The sequence below is a fragment of the Streptopelia decaocto genome (assembly GCF_964273445.1).
Source record: "Streptopelia decaocto genome assembly, chromosome: 2".
Lineage (NCBI taxonomy): Eukaryota > Metazoa > Chordata > Aves > Columbiformes > Columbidae > Streptopelia > Streptopelia decaocto.
The window spans coordinates 52,477,183-52,500,948 of NC_138655.1; the positions used below are offsets into that span (position 1 = coordinate 52,477,183).

A 23,766-nucleotide genomic window follows, 5' to 3' on the forward strand; every position below is an offset into this window, starting at 1 on the left:
ATTCTCATTCAACTTCAGATCAGTTGAAAAAAACATCAGTTATGCCCCGTCATTTAAAAAAAAGCCCTTGAGAATGAAGCACAGTGGTAAAAATAAGGTTATAACATTAAAATACAATACATGGACTTGTTCATTTCAAGATGTACCATCAACTTATATGAAACAGCAAATATGAAAGCACTTAAAAAACATCTTTATTTTTATCAGTAATTATACAGTCCTCACCTTGTGTAACAATTAAGTTCTTACTGTTTGAATGAGGAATTACTAGTTTCTGTATAACATCAGGACACTTAAAAATTCTCAAGTATGTATCTCCAAAGGTTTTTTTGAAGAAGTCTTGACTTAGTTAGAGGATACTTTGTTAAGAACTTTAACATTTTTAGCAGTTAACTTTAACATTTTTAGACAGTTACAAAAATCAAGTTGACTGATGTCACTTTAAATCATCCATTGCTATTTGTAATTCTGTGAGTTTACATCTGAAGTAAAGCCTTTATTCTAATGGAGCTGAAAACAATTATTTGGTCACATAGATTCAGAAGCTCAGTGAACATGTTTTAAGGAAGAAGTCATTTTTACCTGAAGATGTTCAGTGTTTCAGTGTTTTGTTAACAAGAATGCACAGCTAACATTTTACAGGTAGGCATCTAACTGATTCCGAAAGAATCATTTGGAAGTAATCACCTAAAGATAAATGAAAACATTTTATAATAAAATAATATAAAAATAAAAAGAGATAGTCAGGAAGATTTTGTTATAACTATATAAAATTCTGATTTTGTATTTTATAAAGCTTTCTCCCCAACTTTCAGAATAAACTAGTTCTCATTCATTTTTTAATTATCTCACACACGTCAACATTAATAATTAAACCTAGCCCTTTGGAAGGGAAGATTAATATGATCAGTAAAGCGCTTGAACTACTCGCTGCCTTTTGCTAAATTCAGTACTATCATAATGGTTTTCTAAAAGCAATGACAGTCACTGACTATCTTACGGTTAAGCTTAACAATAAATATCTTTACTAGCCAGGTTGCAATACATTTCATCTGAGTGTCAGCAAGAAATATCTAAAATTATTTCGATGTATATTTGAAGTGTCAAATAACAATGTGTATAGCAAGGATCGTAATATTCAGTGTCCTAGATTTAGACTAGAATAATTATGTCTCTGTGATTAATATACCTCTGATGACAAATGTAGGGAATAAACAGAGAAAGGAAAAGAGAAAAATCAAAGCTGGCAGAAGTACCATTCTCCTGAAAAAGGAAGTAAATGAAAAGCCAGTTACCTTTCCATGAGTACTCCAGAAGAGCAGCAACGCACAGACTTTCAGTAGCCAAAGATATGAGACCTTGAAAGCCAGGAGCAAGAACATGTAATGTTTCCAGTGACAAGAAAAAGTGAATACCATTAGATTAATGTGGCCATTAATAGTTTCAATACATTAGTCTATTCATTTTTCTTAATTAATCTGATAAACTACACAGTAGTCCAGGGCTGAGATTTACAAACATGGATGAACTTTAGATAGAGTCTAGGAGAAACATCTGTACAGTTTTGAGTTTGTTTTGGTTTGTTTTTTTTAAATACCACAAAGATGAGTACACCCAAGGACTCCTCACAGCATGTAAAAATATCCCAAAAGCCCCACTTCCATCTTGGGAATTCTCTAGCTGACTACATTGCCACCCTCACAATCTCTAAATACCTCACACCCATTAATTATTATCTTCCAACAGTTCCACAAGACGTAAATTGGTATCTTTGTGTTATAGATGGAGTCAAACTTACACAAAAGCTGAAACCAAAGCAAAACACAACTGATACAAAACAAGGACCTAGATAAATTTAGGAGGTCTAAATACAAGACTGAATGTCTCACCCAGAACACTACTACATACACAACTGCACAAAAAACAGTGGAGCCAAAGTAATTGCTGCTACCACCTGACAAACCTCTGTAGACAGCCAGTCCCTTCACTGAGAGAGATGAATGAGTCATAGTCCAAAATTCAGAGCCTTTAGATTACACAGGAATTCTTTTATACAGCAAGGAATTGAGTCTGGTCAAGTCCTTGGCTAATGACTCTGGATCTACAACAACTGACATGGACAAGGCCATACCATTCTGCACCATGGTAAAGACTCATAGGATAGGTTGGGAGCCTGCCAGAAGTAAAATTCTCATCTTCAAATCTTTTCTGTTCTACCAGCATGAAAACACATTTGTTGGACTGAAAATTAATATTTTTGCATGTGTCTTCCTCTTTTTTATGACAAAAGTTTTAAGACCCTGATCATACAACAGCTTATTGGTGTGTGTAACTTGGCATAAGTCTTAAAATTGGGCACATGCTCTAGTCTTCAAATAACTTAAAAGGAACAAGGCAAAAAAGCATTTATAACCATGGCAAAACTGTTAACCAGCATGCTCAGGAGAAGAAAAGTCAGCTTTAAAATAAATGAAAAAATTTCCAAACTTGCAAGATAATTCTGTTTCATTAAAGTCCTCAATAAATTAATATATAAAATTTTGATATATGTGAAGAACGTAAATATTAAACTACATGCTTAAATTAATGCTCAAAGAATAAAACAAAGGTATGTAAAATGTAAACATGGAAATCACCTTTATAGCACACTACTAAACATGTTCTTGCTTAAGAACTGAGAATGAGAAACTAATGAATTACACAAATAAAAAATACAAACAATAAACTCACAATGCAGTTTCCTGACTGGTTCTATATGGTCAAAAGGATGGGGATTTCACCATGCATAGCTAAAAATTACACAATTTGACCAAATAAGATAAACATATGTATTTAAAATTATGTTTGAAAACATCGACCTTGTTACAAAGGAAGGATTTAAAACAATAAAGTATGAAAACTTCAAATTAGGTTATTAAGACTCACAGAGCGTAATCCATGTGCAATTAAAAAGTATCTATAACAGGACATCCTTACTTTAGCAGAATTTATCACATCCATCAAATCAGAGCTCCCCTCTGATTGCATTTAATCCATCCTTGGAACCATGGAAGATCTACAAGAAAGTCATACAACTGGATAAAAGAAAAGTTAGTTACTGAAATGAAAAATTAAACCTATGTTTCATTTTGAAAACATTTACTAACGCTCTTAAAATGGGTCATTGTTGACTTCAATTAAAACACTTATGTCTAACATGCCTTTATTTATGATGGGAGTCATGACATTTTCAAGTCAGAATTTCTGATGTATTTAATTTTTTTGCAGATCGAATGCCAAACTCTAGCATAAGCACATATATGGACGTACATAAGCATGTATATAGATGTACATAACTGTTATTGCTGTAAACAAGGACAGCTGTCTTCAGACCTCTAACTCATCTGATATAGAAAAGGGTGTAGCTGCTCCTTCTGTCTTGCCAAGTAGACAGTTAAACTCTTTTCCCTTATTTGATTTAAGACTAAGAATTCCATAAAGAAAGTTAGAATACATTTATTTTCTTAAAAAAATCAAGTCTCTCCAACAGAAGCATTCCATGAGATCTAACTGCTTTTCAGAGGTATAAGGTTTCATGTACAGTGCTGAAAAGTTAAAGATTGAAATCTTACAGCAGCATTACAAAGTTTATGTCTCAAAATCCTGGTTTAAGCTCTATTTTACACTTCAAGAGCAAGAATATAGTGGCTATTACTGTTGTAAATCTTACCAGAAAATCTGAATGAGTTAGTAAAATATTACTGGGTAAGATAACAATATCAATAATAGCTGTAATATAAAATAAGGCACCTTGTAAGAAGAAAATATTCAAATGTTACTTCAGATGGGGAGAAAAAGACTTGTTAAAAGTAAAGCACAGAAAACTATGAAAAATGTCAAAGAATAGAACTAATTTCCAGGAAATAACTTTTCATACAAAGAAGTCAACTCTCGACAAAGAATGCCTTCTGCAGCCTCAGCTACATAATCAAAGAATTACATTTAAAACTCCTCAATCTGAAGTACCAAATGAAAATGTAAAAAACAACTACAGCTTTTATATTCAGGCTTCCAAATGGATTCATACTTATACCTGGAAAGAAATTGAAGCAAATCATTCTAAAAACTTCAAGTTTACCACAGAAGCCTAAACTAGAAAGACAGAAAAAAACCCCAAAACCTTAACATGAAATCAGTCCAGCTGACATCACCTAAGAAATACAGAATCTATGCCTATAATTCGGATTTAGATTATTTGCAATAACTAAAAAGATTGTTGATGATTTTTACACAGTAACTGATCTAAAATAGACCCAAATAAGTATGGAGTGCATTATTTTCTACTTCTAACACTTGCAAACAGTAACCTAAGTTGCAAAAATATATTTTTTCATCCTTTTGGGGTTACAGTTCTGTCCTTCAGTGAATTGAATACCTGTTGTTTTTTATAACTATCATTTTCTCCTTAACCTCAGCAATTTGTCACAATTCAAGGCTTTGTAGGATTGTTCAAGGAGAGGCAAACAGGGTCAGATGAATTTAAATAATAAAAAAGAAAGAAAATAAAACCCCCACAACTTCAAACACCAAATCTTGTTCTCCTGAAAAAGCAGAAATGAAACATGCATATGTCCCTCTTCAAAATCCTGCAAGTCTACCACCAGCGGTTGTTACAAAGGAGTTATGTCTGGTTCTTTCTCTTGCCTGGCTGGTTTGCACACTTTACAAGTGCTGTTTCATCACCTTGTATTTATTGTGATACCAAAGTTGGGCAAGTCCTGCTTCATTCATTCTCCTAACTATAGCTACAAGCTCCTGTCACTTACCTGGGATCAAGTCTAATGATTTGGTTCAACAAGGAAGGTCAACCCCAAACTAACTCACTGAAGCACCGAATTACTTTGTTTTAGGAACTCACTCGTCTGTCTTATCCTAAAGCCAGAAAAGCCATTAAATCTGAGGCAAACAAGCCAAAGGAAACAGGTGCAAAAGGTACAGTAAGATAGGAGAGAATGAGATTATCCCTTTCAGCAACAATTTGCAGTTTTACTATGGCAGGTGAAACAGAAAGCTGTTGTCTTAGGAGGCAGCTCCGCAATAGCCGAGGTTGATCTAAACTGGAGCTGCTCTTCCACCGACCCTAGCAGTGAGGCAATCATGTCGGGCTGCTTAGGAGGTTAAGAAAAAAAAAAAAAACCTCAAAATGGTTACTAGTTTTCATGTGCTTTGGCTCTCTGTGAAGTAGTTCGTTGAGATACTGCATGAGTGCTACTGCAGCAAAAGAAGGACATTAAACTACAGCAACCACAGCTTTGATTGTCTTAAATCACCACCGATCTGATCCCTTGACCTTGTTTAGCTTTATCTTTAACTTGCAAATGGGAACATCTCATAATTTAGCTGTGACTTGGATATGAAGCATACTGCCTTGGTGCATTACATGTCTCTGTTATCACCTAGGACAGACAGGTTTAAGTTAAGAAGAGTGCTAAACCTGTTCCTGTGCTCTAAAAACACTGAAAATAGATCATCTTTGGATCAAAGCCGACAGACATTAGTTTGTTAACAGAACAGTACATAATATCCAGCATACTAATGAGTAATCAGAATATTAGCTCTACCATAGTTCAATGAATAGTAAATTCTACCTAGAGAAATAGGTTAAATTCTTTTCAACATCACTTGAACCTCTCCACTCTGAAAAGTCTTCAAAAAGAAAGAATTCAACAAAAATAAAAGAACATAACTTGGGAATGAAATTTGTCCAGACAAGACAAACTTCAGGTTGATGACTATGTAAGACAGAGGGAGATGCCACTGACTTCACTACAGTTGAAATGAGAAGGTCCTGCTCCTTGCTCTTCCCTGTTTACCCTCATTCCTGCTCCTGCTAGAATACCTCCATCATTTACCTTGCATTGACACAGAAGTTCACCTTTGTGAGCAGGAAAGCAGGGGAGAAGGAATGAGACTCATGCTTTTGGCAGAATTAAGGTTTACCATAAAAAGCCTTCTTTGTAATGCCTTTAGAAGACTGTATTCTCAAAAAAAAAAAAAAAAAAAAAAAAAAGATGCTTTATACCAAATAAAAATAAAAAAATAGTGCTTAAGGTTTGAAATACAGAGAAACATTCCATTGTAAACTATTTTTCCATACAGAGGAAACCACTTTCTAGTTGCTCTACGTCTTTGCAAAGCAATTAAATTAAATCCTATTGTCATCTGAGAAAATGTTCCTTAATGTCCTAAGCACATCATATGAAAACTTCAGTTATTTTGTGACAGGAAATGAAGGGAATGATAATGGACTTATGTGGGATACAAAGAACATGGATCCTCTAGTGTAAAAAAAAAAAAAAAAGGATTAAATGCTGCTTAGATATAAACAGTCGGTTTAACTAGGTATTTCTAGTGTAACAGAGCTGTAGGAACAGATAATTCATGGCTTTCATAGTCAGGAAAAATAAATCTATACACTGATTCTAAATGTTGGAGGTCAAGGTAGTGAACACAAATCAACAAATTATCATCTGCGGACAGTGACTTCTTAAGCAAGTGAAAACATGTTCTTAAATATAACTTTCCCTAAATGCATTAAATAAAAATCTGCATGTAATTTGTATTAAGTTTAATATAAATGCAATGCTTAGATCATTTTTCACAGTATATTCTTCTTTTATTCTCTACTCTGTTTGCCCATGCAACATTAAACACAACATGTAAACAAGGCTTAACAGTATGCAAAAATTGAACCAACTAATATATTTCAAGACATAGTCCTGAAAACTCTATTCTGTAAAGCCTAATTATACTGATGACGAGTACAAAACAGACAGAAATCATCTGCAGGTAACTGCTAACTTCCCTTGAAGAGAAACTCATGTCTGGAGTTACACGGGACCTTGTGTTGGTACCACTTCTAATTCCTAGAGTAGAAAAAAGTGGGGTTTTGGTCTCAGAGTGGAGTTCTACCATACTACATCCTCTTGTCCGAGCCATCTGCAATGCCACTACAGAGGTTTGTTCCTGCAAGCACCGCCTGTACTACCCTTGATTCTGAAAAACAGATCTTTATTAGTGAAGAATGAAAACTTAAGAGTATTTTTTTGTCTTTTAAAATATTCCAGAGATTGAGCTTCCGCACATCTAAGTTGCTTGCATACGCAGATTACTCAAATATAATATATAAATAGGCTACTGGGAGGAGGTCAGAAAACTATAATACAAATGTAAGCACTGTAGGGTTTGGGGTTTTTTGGTTATTGTTTTTAATAGAATGACTTTGCATCAGAAATTATGAGGGTTTTTTTTGTTTGTTTGTATTTTTTGTTTGTTTTTTCTAAAACAGAAAAGTGCTTTAGCTTTGGTGGAAAAAGTTGAAATGATCAATTTTCATAACTCGTATGATTTTATGATTTCAGGAAGATGATCTATTTTCAATGCATTATACTCATTAATTTTTTTTACTTCTGCCTTAAAATGCAGCTTTACATCTATTTATATGCATAATACCTAATACATAGTTACTGTCTTATATACATATTCAAAACAGCTCAGTATTAGTAAAAAGACAATACATTTGGAATTGCCATTCAGTAAGAATTTCAGATTCTTGCCAGTACTACCTGTTTTACAAACTTGCGTTCTTTCAAGAACTACAGACTTAAAATATAATAATAATAATAATAATAAATATATATATATATATACACACATATATATAAAAATATAAAAAACTATATCTTCAAAGGAATGTGGGATAAAGGTATCCAGAATTTCTGCTTTGGCCATACTTTTTGATATCCATATATTGAACAGGTCAGATGTGGTACAACTTTATTCATATGGTCTACGTGTTTTCTTCAAGTTCATGTAAAAAAGATTAGATGCTTAGGTACAGAGTATTAAAAAAACAGTAAGACTTCAAAAGTCTATTTCTATTTTAAAGAGCTCTAATGCTGTTCATACTAGAACCACTGAGGTTCATAAAGTTTCAGAGTTCTATAAATACCTAACGGAGCAAGGTCTGCAAATAAAAAAAGTAAAAAGAACATTTAAAACATATAAATATTGTATAAATCACTATTTTTAGCTATTCTATTATTTCAGATTTCTTGTACTACATTTTAAAATCATTCCTGAGATGTCTCAACTCTTATGACACATATTTAACAAAATCTATTCATGGAAATCCTCCATCTGTTCTGAAATTAATAAGAATGTTATTATAATTGGTTTAGATCTATATAGAGACAAATGACAGACCAACTGCTGTAATGGAATTTTTAATGAAAACTTGCACATTTCTGACTGGTTATACTAGTGCAATCTGCGAACTACCTGAAAAAGATGAAAATTCCTTAGATCTATCTTTTTCTTCTAGCTAGAATTATCCTAATCTGTACTGATCTGTAAATGTTTACATTCAAGAAAGTCATATGCTGTTAGCAGTAGATGTACTTTGTTTCAGAAACGCTTTGCCTCTTCTGTAACATGGACATGTGTCTAAATGGATAAGAGACTGCATAATAGATAATCTGTCCCTATGATCTGCTATTTTATTCTATAACTCACCCAACTCTATTAATTTAAATACCCTTACTCACTGGAATCATAAAGACGATCTCTAGATTAGAAAACTGGGCCCCAATCCTCAAAAGAACTCCAGTTTGGGTACCTAAATGGCAAGATTTTGAGGTGTATATAGTATTCTGTAGCTTACATGAATAAAGAGAAGCTGAACTCCTCAAACTTTTGCTACTGAAGTCAGCATGTGGCATTTTCTTTCACACAACAATCTTTAAAACTCTCATATCTGGGTCTAAACCTTTCTAAAAGATTAAAGCAGAAAAATGAAAACACATGTACTCAACTGTGAATTGCTTCATTTTCTAATGTTTGCTTAAATATTGATAAGAAGGGTGTGTAGAAGAAGGAATGGGGAGAGGAAAAGGGCTGGAAGGTATTTTTTCCTGAACTTTTAGTTTCCAATCTGAATTGTGCTTAATAACCAGCAACATACCCATAGCTAACACAATCTGGATCAGAAATTAATCAGATACCACAGTTCAAAATGTGTTCTCTTTGTTCCTTTTGCTCTTTACAAAAAAAAAAAAAAAAACAACAAACCCACCACACCCTATTTTTAAGAACACACAGATAAGAGCACAGAAAAGTTCTTATTTCAAACATTTCTTTCCACTCTTAGTCTTCTGAGCACAAAGCCTTTTAATTAAATGGTTATACTTAGTATTTACTTGCAACTGAGAAGACTTTGGTTTAGCATCTCAGCTGGTGTTGACCTTATAGACCCATTTGGGTCACCAGAACTTCATTTCACATCAGCTGACATGTTGTAGCATTATATACGTGTAAGCCCTGGTCATGCAAACACCTATTCATATACTTAATTCCAATGCACGGAGAGTTCCATTGAAGCCACTTTACCTAACATCCTAACATGGGCAAATGTTCAGTATAAGTCTTCTATCCATATTAAAGACAGGACTGACTATAATTTCACAAAGCATAGATGGAGAAGTGTATGTTCAGGACTAATTCCATGCAGGATATTTTTGCTACTCAATTCTGAGACAAACAATTAATATCTAATGTTATTTTAGCCATTTATGTTTCTGTAGCATTCTGTCATTCCTGCATGCACAACTATTAGCTAATTAGCCCATAGTTGGACACCTTGCTAGGAATATAAGGGTAGTTTGGCCCAAATATAGTCAACAGCAAAATTCCCATTAATTGGACAGAATCTCATTCACTGTCTCATAAGCTCTAAAAGAATTTGCCATCCTTGTAAAAGCAAAAATAAAAATTTGCCCATTCCTTGATCAACGCAGCTCATGGCTTATAGTTTATCATGCTGGAAAATCTGTGTCTTGGAGCTGACATACTTCTGCTTCTGTACATGGCATCTTCTGGCACAGACAGGAGAGAACCTGGGCATAGTAGCATCTTAAGACAGATTTCCCTGAACTGCACAAACAGATCCACATAACGTATCAGCTAACATGCCTTCAGAAGGTACACAATGAACAGGATTAATTTAGAACACATTAACCATAATGTACAGCTAAGGTTACCTCCACATTTCCTTTCTGAAACCTTCTCCAAAACTTTAAGCTTAAGTATTCTAGGCCTGCTCCCTGTCTTGATAAAAACAAACGGGAGGAAAAAATTATTTATTGTCTTTCAAAAAAAAGAAAAAATAAGATATGTTCACATCCTTAAAACAGCAGTAGTAGAAATTGCCACTAAAATTCTCAACTTCACAAAAATAACTGAGCCTTTGCTTTCTTGATCAATATTGTTATTGTTGGTCTCAGGAACATACAGCAGTTTTCTGACTCTTAAGCAGCTAAAAAACAATAAGAGGCCAAGGCCCCTTTCAAAACCTTTGACATGGGAGCAATTCCATTGGTTTCACAGAATTTGTTCCTATGACAGACTGTTAAGACTGAGTCTCATGTAAGTCTGATGTAAGGTGTTTATGCCTCTCCAAGGAACATGCAAAGTTCTTCCCTTTGCACGCTTGTATTAAGAGTATGTGCAACATCAATCCATCCCAAGCTACAAATATCATGCAACCCTCACAGTCATAACCTCCTCTTATGGTTGTAAGCTTTAAGAGCAGCAGAATTTACTCTGATGTAAAACACAATGTTATCACACTTCCAGTTGTGTATCTTTTAACGCAAGCCTGCTTTTCTATAACAATTTCAAATTCACAGCGTGATTGCTTGTGCTCGAATGTCAGAGGGCAACTTTCCTTAACTGTAAATCTTGAGCTCTGTCGTTCTGCTCAAGCGTCTGCTGTCCCAGTGAGCTTCATGTTCACTTATTACTTTCCAAAAAAACCCAAGTTAGAGATGCTCCTCTTGAGAGGTTATTTAACTTACCCCTCAGCTTCAAGGCAGAATTAACTATATTTAAACCATTCCTACCAGATGTTTGTCTAACCCATTGCTGAATATCACCACCAGTGGAAACTGCAGTACCTCCTCAGGCATTCTGTTCTAACGATTCATTATTCAACTCTCTAAAAGTTTTTCTTAATGTCTAATGCAAATGTTCACTGCTGTAACTTAAGCTCATTACTTCTTACATTCAGCATAGGAGACCTAGGGAAAATTTACTTCATCTTTTACTCTTTTGAACGCTTATCACAACAGATCTGTTTTATACAACCTTATCAACCGCTACTTCTTCATCTAAGAAAAAGGGAACGCAATTTTAAATAATAAAACATAGCAAGACTAATATATTTAGGAAAAAAAAGGTAGATCCCATTTGGGACCTACTATCTTTATATCTATGATCATATACAGTAAAACATTTTAACAATGGTCATTTATCATGTTCCTCAAGAGAACCAATAAAATGTAATGAATACACATCCTCTGATGTTGCACAGATACAAAATGTATAGTTTGTTTACAAACTAATATTACTGAATGTAAAATGAAGTAACATTTTAAAAAAATATATTGGTAAAGGTCCAAAGTTTACATTTTCTAAAATATTAAGTTCATGTTTTATTTACAGACCAGTTTTCAAATAATTATTGGCATTTCAAGATAACTTCTTAACATGATGAGTACATGAATAAAATGTAGCTGTAAAAAAACCCAACCAAACAAAAAACCAATAATCAAATTTCCATACAACAGTTCCAAAAACGCTATTTTCAGTTTCTGTTTTGAAAAGCAAGATGTGATCTACCACACAGTAACTTACCAGAAACTGGTCTAACACTTTTATATGCTATAGGTATCGCAAGTGACCAATGTTATCCATCCACGTGCCCAAGAGCATGTTTTCTTTTTTCCCGTTCCAGCTTCAAAAGAAGTTTTGACAACAGTTGTAGTCTTTACAAATTCAAAATAAATGTTCCATATCCTTTTGGATTACATTACCACTGTTATTGTGTCTTCTCTTGTTGACTACACATAGCAGACTGCAATCCAAAGACCAGGTATTTTGTTGACTCTCTGAGTTAACAGTTAAATTGGCAGCATCTACCCCAGCTTGTCCGAAAAAAAAAAAATAGGCAACTCCAAGTAACAGACTATTAGCGAACACTGATTCTGGATCAATTATGACTGAAATCACTCACTGAAATCTCCCTTTTGCTGAGAGGTGGTGTGTCAGAAGGTGGAAGTTTTTAAACATGAATGGGCAGGTACGACCCACCATGACAAAACCCAGCATGAACACTGTGGGTAGGCGTGCGACAGCCCCATGGCCGTGATGCCCAACACTCACCAGTGCAGCTAATCCTCCCATGCTGCCAGAAAAGTCTGCTACGTTGGGTGAACTGAAAGCTGCAAAATAAAAACTAGAGCCTCGGGCTGTATTAGCTTTAACTAACTTCGGCTGCCTCCAAGGAAGAAAAATATCTCCTCTATGGTGCACCTTTTTCCTTTGTAGCTCTGTCCCATCTCCATGGGACTGTATAAGAGTGAACACAGTAACAAATGAGGCAGACTCTTTTGCCCACAGAAAGGATTGGTGCATGCCACAATCCTTCTGCTTTGCCAGCCATGACCACTGTGAATAATGCCACTTTTTCGGAAAGCAAGTAGTTCATTAAACCTGCTACCTTGATTAAAATAAGAGGATATCTGAGGGAACGGAACAAGAAGCAATTCCATTTTGATCACCATCCCCCCTCACAGTCTGTTGAACCAACCTCTAGCACCAACATTATGTGAAAAAAAGAGGAATTAAAAAGTTTAGGGAATCAACATCTGTTTCTCAAAAATTGTAGGTATACCACTTTTAAAAATTACGAAAAACTAGTATTTCCTTTCTGTGGTTGTTATTTTCTGAGATCTCAGCACTTTTAAACAAAACTTACTGATCTAGTTGTCTGCATTGTATGCAGTTCCCCATACTGGAAACAAAACATCAGCCAGTGATGATTCCTGTTTTATAGAGAACTTGATCATATTCTCGAATTAAATTGGGTGTTAGTACATTATAGTGCTCATGACGACAAAACTATTTCGTATTCTAAGAATTCCCATCTCTGAAATGTTTTAAAATACCTAACCAAGCAATGCTATGTGTTGCTATGTAGCATTCAAATCCTCTAAAAATATGTTTTCTTGAAAAGATAATTCTCAGTCAAAATGTATACCAACAATAGATTTTGTTCATTTTAATTTCTTATATTATTTCTGATAAAGTTTATGCTTTAGTTTTTAACTACAAGCTATCGTTTCTAACTGCTGCTCTGCTTCAGCAGCCATAGCTGCTGCCTGTAACTGTTCTGTTTCACTCTGGATGGAATTGGCTGAAGTAACTTGTTTTCTTTCACTGTGCATATTGTTCTCATGCCTTTTTAGATCAGATGCTTTAGCAAATGCTTTAGTGCAGGAACTGCAGACAAAAGGTTTCTCTCCTCGGTGTCTTCTTTCGTGGTCTTTGAGGTGGGACTTGTGCTTGAAAGCTTTATCACACATATGGCATGCAAATGGTCTCTCATTACTGTGAACTCTTTCGTGCTTTTTTAGGTCCGGTGCACGAATGAAAGATTTTCCACATACCTCACAACTGTAAGGCTTGTAACCTGTGTGTATTTTCAGGTGTTCTTTCAAATGAGCTTGTGTGGTAAAGCCCTTTGTACACATTTCACAAACAAATGGTCTATCAGCAGTGTGTAGCTTTTCATGTTTCCTCAGTCGTGCTTCATCAGAAAAGGTCTTACCACAAGCCTGACACACAATGTGTTCCCTGTGACCATAAAGCAAATACTCAAACTTCATATCCCCAGCTGCTGTGGTCCAACCTGGTGTCTGTTCATCTTTCACTTCACTTATGCCATCATTAAATGTCAAAGGCTGAGGGGTCTGAGATCCTAAGTCTTTCGATTCAGTTGTCTCCATAGGCTCTACTTCCTGGCCATAGCAGTTTACTTTTCGAACCTCTTCACTTCCCAACTCTTTCAGAATTGCCTCTTGCACTCTCAGGGTAGTGGTAGGTGATTTTCCATCTTCCTGACTTGGAGGAGTTCCTTCCACCGTCACATCTGATGGACTGTCATCATGATCTCCAATTTCTTCCACCTCATCATCTTGGGTATCATTAGGTTCACCCACAGGACGGTTTATTTTTAGACAGTACTTGCTCTTGGACTGTGTGTTTTCTTCAGGACTAGATACATCACGTTTTTGAGAGCAGAGTTTATCCAGAAATCGAATACCAAGGATCTGGCCTGAAGACATCATCAAATTTACATCCTCTTTCTTAACAGAAATCTTCGCAGTATACATGTAGTTCAGAACTTCCTCAAAAATATCAGAACGAAGAAAATCTATTTCTATTACTGATGAACTATCAACTTCCAGTTTTTTGAAAAGCTTTTTGAAGTAGGTACTGCAGGCAGCAAGCACGCACCTATGTGCTCTGAATTTAACATCTTCAACCACAATAGCTATATCACAAAATTCCCCTTCCAAACGTTGTTCATTTAATGTTTTCAGGAACACAGTTTTGTGATCATCGTCATTATACTTAATGGTTTCAGACATACTGATGAAAAACTCCTGTAAAATAAAAAGGGTTTTGTAATTTTTATTAAGTAGTCTAAGTCACAAAATCCCAACAGTTGATGTCAGACACTAAAACAATTGCCAAATAAAATTCTTCCTTAATATGACCAGAAAAATCCTTTCTGAATATAAAAGTATTAGTCTGAAAGTTATTTTAAAATTGTGAATACATAAAGGCCTTTCCATAGGTTATACACTTTACAGGACACATAGTGATTCATAGAAGATTTTTTTTTGTATCAGTATATTAATTTACTGAAATATTTATTGATTCAATCATTCAAAATTGGAAACTTCCCTGTGAAGTTACAATTCCCAGTAAATGTATGGTCCAATTTCAGTAGAAGTCATTCTTATAGTTAAAGGAAATGTTCATGTATTATGATTAATACTAAAAATATATAAGAAATATTTTAAATGTGTCAGCATAACAAACTAAGTGTGAAATATCAAATATAAGCCTTACCATGAACAATGCAGGAAATTTTCTAAACAAATGATTATTAAATATGTGACAGATGATTAACCCTTACAATGGGCCACCTTCAGCCTGAAAGACAGGAAGATAACAACATTTTAAGAAATTATAAAATGTATTCCAGAACCTGGTTTAAATTAGTGAGCTAAAATACAGCATTTTCAATTATTTTAAAAGATACAAAATGCACTAAAATGCCCAGTTATTTACACTGATTCTACAGATGACTGCATAAATTGATCTGATAGTGATGTTTTCATAAACCATGTGTTTACTTTTCTCATGCCCCTTCATTTCTCTGACTCCTTCATGTGACTCTACTTTCCTGCTACTTACTTGGCACTAGATTTAAAAGTCTGAAGAAACTCTATGGCAGGGGTGTCAAACTCATTTTCACCAGGGGGCACATCGGCCTCACGGTTGCCTTCACAGGGCTGAATGTAATTTCATGACTGTATAAATGTAACTACTCCTACATTTACACAGTCCTAAAGTGGCATTTGGCCCCTTAAGGCAACCACGAGGTCAATGTGGCCCCCGGTGAAAATGAGTTTGACATCCCTGGAATCAACAGAGTCAACCCAATAACCAATCTATCAGAAAGGTGATTAGTCTTCGGCTAAATTAGTGAGCTCAGCAAGCCCAGCAGAGCGTCTGGCAAGCAGAGCAAAGGACAGCACACTGGGCTCTGGATGGGTGCGCACCCGGGACCACGGAAAGAGACACCAAGGATACCAGATCTTCAAACACTGGAGATACTTGAACAGCAGAAGGATAATGCAAAACACGTAATTTAAATTATTCAATCCCCGTCTCCCACAGGGATCTAATTGTGAAGCAGGAAATGCAGCAGAGAGGAGGGAGATTTAATATTTGGTTCAGACACTTCTCTCCATTACCCAGCATGGAGATATTGGGAATGACTTTCCTAAATTCAAATTTATCCATATATGAAATGGAAGCATCTGACGGGTATGTAACTTCCACTCTTGTTGCTGAGTGTTTAACATGGTATGGAAACACTTGGCTCCCTACAAATACCTTTACAAGTTTGACATGTCAGCATATAATGTTACTGACTAAAAAAAAAAATCTAAGGAAAGCCAAAATTATTTTCTTAGTCCTACATAACCAGGTGTTAATAGAGCCAGGCAGGAAGTGCATAGATATTTGAAATACAGTAAAGAAAACCAAACAAACAAAACAAAAACACACCCCCTCACCAAAACCAAACAACTTAAAAAAAACCCAAACAAAACCAAACAAAATAGCCCACCAACCACAAGAAACACACTGTATTTTTCTGGCCTGTATGGATCTACCATCCCAGGATAATGTACCAGTGCAACACCAAAGAAGGCAGAACAACTACTTCAAAAGGACCCATTTAGAGATCTTTACAAGCTGGGGAAAAAGCTGCTTGCTTTTCAAGCAAACAGCAAAGCATCACTGCTAATAACATAGCAGCAATCCCACCCTGTTTTGTTAAACAATAAGCAATTTTACTGCAATTCTGTGGAGATCTACTAAGCGAGAACCAATTATAGAAGTAATCGGCTGAAAACATTGTTGCTGAGTGAACAGGGCTGTGTAATTGGTGAAAGAAACAAAGTTACCACTCTGCGAGTGGAGCACTGTAGGCACTTGACCGAAGTACCTCCAGCACTGAGGCAAGGCAGGGAAAAACTCCATTGCCGCTGGGTTACTTACTCGGTGGGGTAATGCTAATCATTCCCACACACACACACTGTTCACAGTGCCGTTACCACCATGGGAACGGGGCGGAAATATGTCTGGGGTTGTAACTGTTCGTGCAGCTCCTGCCGCCGCCGCCCGCGGTAGGCTCGGTGCCCGCCACGTTCTCCCTCTCAGCTCTGGAGGCGCACCGCCGCGGCGCTGGCTGCCGTGCTCGTCACCGCAGAGGCAGACGGGCGCACGCCTGCTCCATGCACCCGCCGGCGAGGACGCGGCGCAGGCAGATTCCCGCCGGGGCTCAGCCCTGCCGGGCCGCCGCGGCCCGCTCGCCGCCGCCGCCGCCGCGGGAACCCGCGCCGCCGCCGCCGCCTGGGGCCCGCGGCTGCCAGCGCGGCCCTGCAGCAGGAGACGCCGCCCGCGCTCCCGGCCCGTCGTCGGGGGCGCCCGCGAGCAGCAGGCGGCCTCTCTCCGGAGCGAGCCCAGGCTGCGCGGGGAGGCGCCCCCCTCCTTCCTCCTCGCCCCAACGGTTCTCGCGCGGCGCCCGCCCCGCCAGCGGCGGCTGCGCCGGCCGAGACGCCGCCAGGCCGCGGCCGCGCGCCCCTTTGTTGCGGCCACCGCCGCGCGGGGCCCGCGCGCCCCAACGTGCGCATCCGTCGCTGGACGTTTCGTCCTCGTCTTCCTCCTCGCCCTCCCCCCGCCCGCTCGCCCGCCGCGCGCGCGGGAGGCAGGCGCGCGACAGCTCCGAGCTGCTGACGGCGGCGGCGGGCGCGCCCGTGGCGCCTCCATCTCACCCAGCGCGAGCTGCCGGGGCTTTAAGGGCTGCGGCCGTCAGCAGCCGGGGCTGCGGGAGGCGGCGGCAGAGAGCGGGGCGGAGGAGGAGGAGGAGGAGGAAGAGGCAGAGGCAGGGGGGCGCGCGAGGGACAGCGCGCGCGCGCAGCGCAACAGCGGCCCTGCAATCGGAGCGGGGCGGGGGGGGTGGAATGGGGAGAGGGCTCGCGCTTACCTGCCGCCCGCGCGCGCCCGCGGAACCGCACTTCCCGGGGAGCGCGGGGCTGCTGCTGCCGCCGCTGCCGGCGCGCGAGAGGGGGGTGGGGAGGGGGGAAAGGGAGGGAGAAGGGGGGAAATTTGGGGAGGGGGGTTGGGGGGGGGTCTGCGCGCGTCTCTCCGGCCGTCGCCGCCGCCTCCTGCACGAGCACTCAGTGCGCGCGCGCGCGCCGGGGGCGGGGGTACGTGCATGCGCGGTGCGAGCAGGGCGCGCCTCTGCCGGGGAGCGTGGAGGAGGTGGGGAGGCGAGCGGAGGGAGCGCGCCAGCACCATCTCCGTTTTCGGGGAGCCCCCTCAGCGTCAGCGGTGGCCGGGCGGGGGAGGGGAACGGCGGCACTCGCCGAAGGGGCGCCGGGGAGCCGCTCCCAGCGCGCCGCGGGCACCCGCGAGCCCGAGCTCAGCGGCGCCCCTCCCGTTAGGCCTGGCGGCGCACGGGGGCGAGCCCGGCGCGGGCTCGGACGCGGGCCGGGTGCCGGGCGGGGACGGGGGCGCTGGGATGCGCCGTGGCCGTTGAGCGGCGCTCGGAGGGGCGAGGCCGCGCGCTGCGACGGGCGGGAAGGGGCGCTCGCGCCCGGCGGTGGCAGCACGGGAGCGCGAGGCGGGCGCGGCGGGGTGCTGCGCGCGGGGCCCGCGCCCGCGAGGCCGGTGTCACGGCGCTCCGGAAGGAGCCGGGAGCCCGCGCGGCTGGCGGCTCCTCGCGGCCCCGCGGGTAATTTAGGCGGGATTTTTCAAAACGGGTTGTCGCCGTTGGGGCAACTGCCGCGCTCTTGCGCGGGGCCGTGCTTAAAGGGCAGGGACGCGACTCTGCCCCTCCGGCTCTGCTGTGGCCTCCGCGTGTCACAGGGAGGCAAACGCAGGTGACCATCAAAATCCGCTGTACGCCACCACTTATCTTCCGTTGCTTAAACATCTAGGGATTTGAATTTTAGAGAAATCACACTATCTCTAGCAGGGAATAAAAGCTATTGTTGCACTACTCATCTTCAGCCTCCGATTTTTCTTTTCAGAACGAGTTCATGAGATACTAGCTTGATGACACAGTGAAATAATTTGTGGATAAATAACATTTTAAAATGTTGCTGTTAGTGTAAAATGCAGCGGTTCTGCTAGAAAAAAAAATAAAATGAAGTCTCAGTATAGTACCTGCTTGTGTTGAAAACTACAGCAGTATAAACAAGTTACTGGAATAGTGGAATCGTCCTCTGGGAGAAACATAGCGACTTTTTTCATCAGGTGGATAACTCCTGCCCCTTCCTGAGTCACTGTGGTGTTTTTTGTAGAATGCACTGATATAGGTAGTGAATTGCTGTCCAGCTGCATCACTCCTTTCTTAAAAATTGTTAATTTTAAAATATTTTTTCTACCCACTTTTAGGTATAATAAAATGAAATCCATATTTTGCCTGTGTAGTCAAAACTGCCAGGCTTATTTTTGTAGTAACATAGGTGATTTCCTTTCAAAAGGTGGAACTAACTGTCTTGAATCTTTAAGTATTTGTGAATGCTACACGATTCCCTCCAGTGTGGAAGGAGCTTCCCTTTTACAGTTTCATGATGTGCTGTTTCTTTCTTTGATGGTGCCTCAGATGCTCCTGTGATAACCTTATTAGTCTTGAGAAACATGTCACACTCTGACCTGCAAATGACACCTCTTCCTTTTGTTATGCTCTCTGTGCTCCATCTGCACAGTGCCTGGCTCAGTATGGATACACTTAATATCTAGGGTCAGCTTTTCCTGTAATGCAAGTAATCATCTGGCGGAGAAAAGCATGGTACCATAGGAAAGGTATGGCTGCCTGGCTGTTTTTTCTCTCTGCTTTTCTGTGTTTTCTGAATGTGTGCTGTGTGTTTCAAATTGTATCATCACTGAGACACTAAAGTAGAGGAAGGGTATGTTCACTATCCAGTCATGTTAACTATGAATTGTGGAGAATGAAAAATAAAGCATTGTTACTGTGTCATATTTTTCGTTACCTATGGTGTCCCAGATATTTGCCATTTGGTCTGAAGTTATCTGTCTGGTGAGCCTGAGAGCTGAGAGATGGACTTCCTTGCTTCTGTGTGGAAGTGCTGGAACGCTGCTGGATTGTTAATGCTATAGATAACCTTATAAAGTGTGTACAGCAAGCAGCAGGAACAAAGATTGTTAAAATTTAGAAGTACCAGGTAGTAATAATAATAATACAAATAATAATTTAAAAAACCAATAATAATAATAATAATAAATTGCAGGTGCAGTTCAAGCAGTTGCTAATAAGTGGCTTATTTGAACTAATGCCTGCGAGGCAATTATGCATTTCCCCATGATTAATTTGTCTGAGTGACTGAAGTGGGCAAGAAATAGAAACCAGCGTCACATGAGAATCCAGGTCTCTGGTGAAACCTGCTGGGCTATAGTGCACTTGTGAACACAGGCCCTATACGTCCCATGAACACCCTATGCTGAAAGGTGTCAAAGGAGCCTACAAGTGATCTTGGGTGCTGATGCGTGGAAAGCACAGCTACAATAGCTGCATATATAAAACTGAAGCATGAGAACGGGTCTGAATCTGGGCATGTTACTCTAGGTTTTGCAAATAAAAGAGAAGGTAAAGGACACACAAATTTCTGCTGAAAAGACCCGGGATTCAAAAGATGTATTATTGAAGGTGAAGCATAAGAATAAGAAAACACATTTCCTCTAGCATGTCTGTGGGATAATGTAGGTAGCCATGGCAGTTGCAAAAGCAAGTATCAAAAAAGCAAGTTTCCAGTCTACTTTCCAGCAGTACACCCTTCTGTAGAAAAAGTGTAACTAGGAGGAAAAAATGTCCTGATCATGGATCTGACTAAAACACTCTTCCTATGAAGTGATTCTCTATGAAATTACCCTGTATCCAGCTAACACAGATTAACATCTGGGGTTTGAAGTAGTTTTGCTATTTTCTTCTCTGACGACCCAGACAGTGGGTACTGTGGAATGCTGAACCAACAGGCTGTTCGCAGACTGTTTGGATTGCAGGGATATCTGTGGGGAAAAAGAGCCCTTTGTAGGATGCGCTTGTTTGTTTAGAAAATTGTGTAATGGGAGTGAAGAATGACAACTGCCACTTTCTACAACCACGTGTGAGGCGTGGGAGATGGCGCACAGGAAAGGCTGAAGGTTTGCATCTAATGTGTTCTAAGTGGCAATTGTTTTTAAAATGTGTATTGAATGTCAGTGGTTTCTTCTGTATGTCTATATGAGTTACAAACAACTATATGAACATTGCAATGTTATAGCCAGTTTTCTTCTAATTGTATCTTGGTCTTGCAGCCATAGTCATTGCACAAGGACATAGATTTTTCTGTGTTCACTTTTCGTGGGTCAGATTTCTTGTCAGACTGAGCAGGCAAAACAAAATGGAGGTACAAAACATCCTATACTTGTGAATGGGAATTGCAGAGCCTGTTCGCTTATTCCCATGTGTCAGCAAGGACGGTCTGTGTCAGCCTCCAGAGAGTGTAAGTGAATGCGCTAGGACAGAGGAGGACAGCCAGGGAGCAGATACTCCTTGCAGTATGTGTTTCCCATAGCAACCTGGCAAATTTCCCAGCAGAAATTTGCGTGCGAGTTAGTAATGTTTTTGCACCACTTACTTCTGTATTTTCAAGCATCCCCGCAAATGAGGGACTAGTAGAGACAAAGGAGGAGAAGCAGGGAATAGATGGCGAAGGTTGTCAGCACGACCCTCAGCTAAGCTGTACGAACAGCAAGCGATGGTGAGAGGCCATCACCCCACCCAAATGACTGAACAGCACTCACAATTTGCACCTGAACCAGAAGAGACACAAGTACTCTCTGGAAACCCTGATCTCTAAAATCTTATTTAATAGTATTGTATTCTAAGTAGAAGAGCATCTTAATTACATACTTTTATTTCCAATTAATTCAAGTACACCTTGTGACATGTATCTAGTTGTGTTTAGTAACACATGATAATACATGTTTGTCAAAAGTTGTGGCAGGTCAGAGATGTGGTCACATGAACACAGCAGTTCGTGCTCTGTGCATGCACAAGGCTGTCCACATTCTCTTTGTTTCTAAGCAAAATAGTCAGGTCTGGCTGTAAGTTGCATAATTTTACACACCTTATTACTGTCCCTGTTGTACTGCCTCTCTGCTTCTTTCTTCCTCCTCCTACCGCTTTTTTTGGTATATTTCTTCATGGTTTTGGGTTTGCATTCAATTTCTTTATTCCTTGTCCCTATATCCCCACCATCCTCTCATTTTTCCTTTTCTTTCTTCTGTCTCAGTCCGTTACCATTCTCTAGGACCATTTCTTGACTCTGCTTGATGCCTTTGATTGAAACCATATAGACAGTGAGTGAAGATGGATGCCACTTTTTGGCATCAAGTTCCAGAAGAATATGATGAAACTTTACTTTCTCTTCCTCTCCCACAGTGTTCTCTCTGTGTTTCCTTACTCTTGTGCCATTATTTTCTTGCCTTATTCAGCTGTGATCCTGTACTCTGGTGCTGAAGCTAAGAAGTGCCACAGGTAGAGGCTTTAGGGAGCAGCAGGTGAGTATTGTCAGCCACAACACCCAATGGAAAGAGAACACTGAGCAGATGTGAGAACTCCTAGAGAAGAAAGAGCGAGCACTACATCTGTTTGGATCCTTCCACCTAGGTAAAGATGGTATCAAGTGAACAAAAGCTTAAAATTATACATTCAATCTTAACATGGGTTTTTCTGGACTTTGAAGTGTGTAACATGCATTATAAGAGGAATAGAAGGCATTTTTGTGAATTAGCTAATACTCACTAGGCAAGAGCTGTTTCTGTGCTTGATTCCTCTTTGTATTGCAGACCTGCTAATGTTATGAACATGCTCCTAAGGAACAACTAGTCCACAAGAGAAAATCTGGAGTCAAGTTGAGCCTGGGAAGAAGGGAGGGGTAGTGGAAGGTACTTTAAGATTTGGTTATATTTCTCATTATTCTGCTCTGATTTGATTTGTAATAATGGGGTTTTCTGCACATGTGCTAATAACCATGAACTCGCGCTTTTAAAAAAGTGCAAATTTCAGAATGTAAAGCACTTTCTCTGACTGTTCAAGTTTGCACATTTCAAGTCTTCATCAGCACTTTCGCCCTAGGAGGTCAGAAAGATTTTAGCCTGTCAACACCGGCATTTTTGATGTCACTATTGAATACAAATATTTGCAGAAAGCATAGAAATGATTTTATGATAATGGAAGTGGAAATCAGAACTGATCTCATCTAATAGTGAAGTCATTAAAGATCACTGGAAAATGCATCACCAATAACACATAACTAGAGGAAAACATTTGAACCGAGCTGGATTCAGGCTAGAGGCAAAAACGCTCAATGCTCTGTCAGAATTGTTAAATATCATTGATTGTAACCTGTTCAAGAATAAGAAAGATTTAGATAATGGGAGAAGCGTTTGATTCATTTTGAGGGAATAAATGGGCCTAGAAAGCTAAAAGAGTTATCTTGATGTCATAAAACATTATGAAGTTAAGATTCGGCTTTACAACTTTCTCAGTCCCACGGACAAACATGCATCCTTCATTACTACTCATTAAAAGTACAGAAAAAGAAGGAATAACTTCGGTATCCACTTCCCTTCCCTGATCTGACAGTCTCTCCAGTTGTATTAAAGGTGGCATGAGCTGTCCTGGAGAAAGAATTAATTGTAATGGTCTGTAGCATCAGTTATTCAAACTAGCTTCCTTCTAATTACCTTCTAATGACAGGCATACATAAAATAGTATCAAACATAAAAATAGAAAATGAAGTTTTTCTGGTGCTTCCTCATGCTTACAACCTTTCCATTTTGGAAGAACAAGTCTGACACATTGCATTCAGGCAACTCTGAGATGCAACTAATTGGCACTAGCCCTACAGGTGTTTAAGATATCACATTTGGCTGATGTTTTTGGCTGCACAGTTACAAGAACACTGCAGAAGAGGGAGTCTTATCTGGTAGCTTCAAATACTCCTCACACAGAGG

At 39.6% G+C, this 23,766-nt stretch overlaps 1 protein-coding gene and 1 long non-coding RNA gene across 4 annotated transcripts; both read right to left on the reverse strand.

Annotated features, from left to right (window-relative positions):
- Positions 1-330: 330 nt before the first annotated feature.
- Positions 331-5,069, reverse strand: LOC309436356. Its single transcript, XR_014183327.1, has 3 exons — positions 2,977-5,069; positions 1,296-1,358; positions 331-687 (listed from the first exon to the last, which is right to left on the reverse strand). It is a non-coding gene; the product is annotated as an uncharacterized lncRNA (long non-coding RNA).
- A 6,188-nt stretch (positions 5,070-11,257) lies between these two features.
- On the reverse strand, positions 11,258-17,743 carry ZBTB14 (zinc finger and BTB domain containing 14). 3 transcript variants are annotated; one of them, XM_082044887.1, is made up of 3 exons: positions 17,726-17,743; positions 15,016-15,099; positions 11,258-14,543 (listed from the first exon to the last, which is right to left on the reverse strand). In XM_082044887.1, the coding sequence occupies exons 2-3, from the start codon at positions 15,016-15,018 to the stop codon at positions 13,200-13,202; spliced, it is 1,347 nt and encodes a 448-aa protein (XP_081901013.1). In that variant the 5' UTR covers positions 15,019-15,099; positions 17,726-17,743; the 3' UTR covers positions 11,258-13,199. The 3 variants fall into 3 exon arrangements, with proteins under 3 accessions (XP_081901013.1, XP_081901012.1, XP_081901011.1); XM_082044886.1 differs by lacking the exon at positions 17,726-17,743 and adding an exon at positions 17,514-17,530; XM_082044885.1 differs by lacking the exon at positions 17,726-17,743 and having other exon boundaries at positions 15,016-15,151.
- Positions 17,744-23,766: the final 6,023 nt, after the last annotated feature.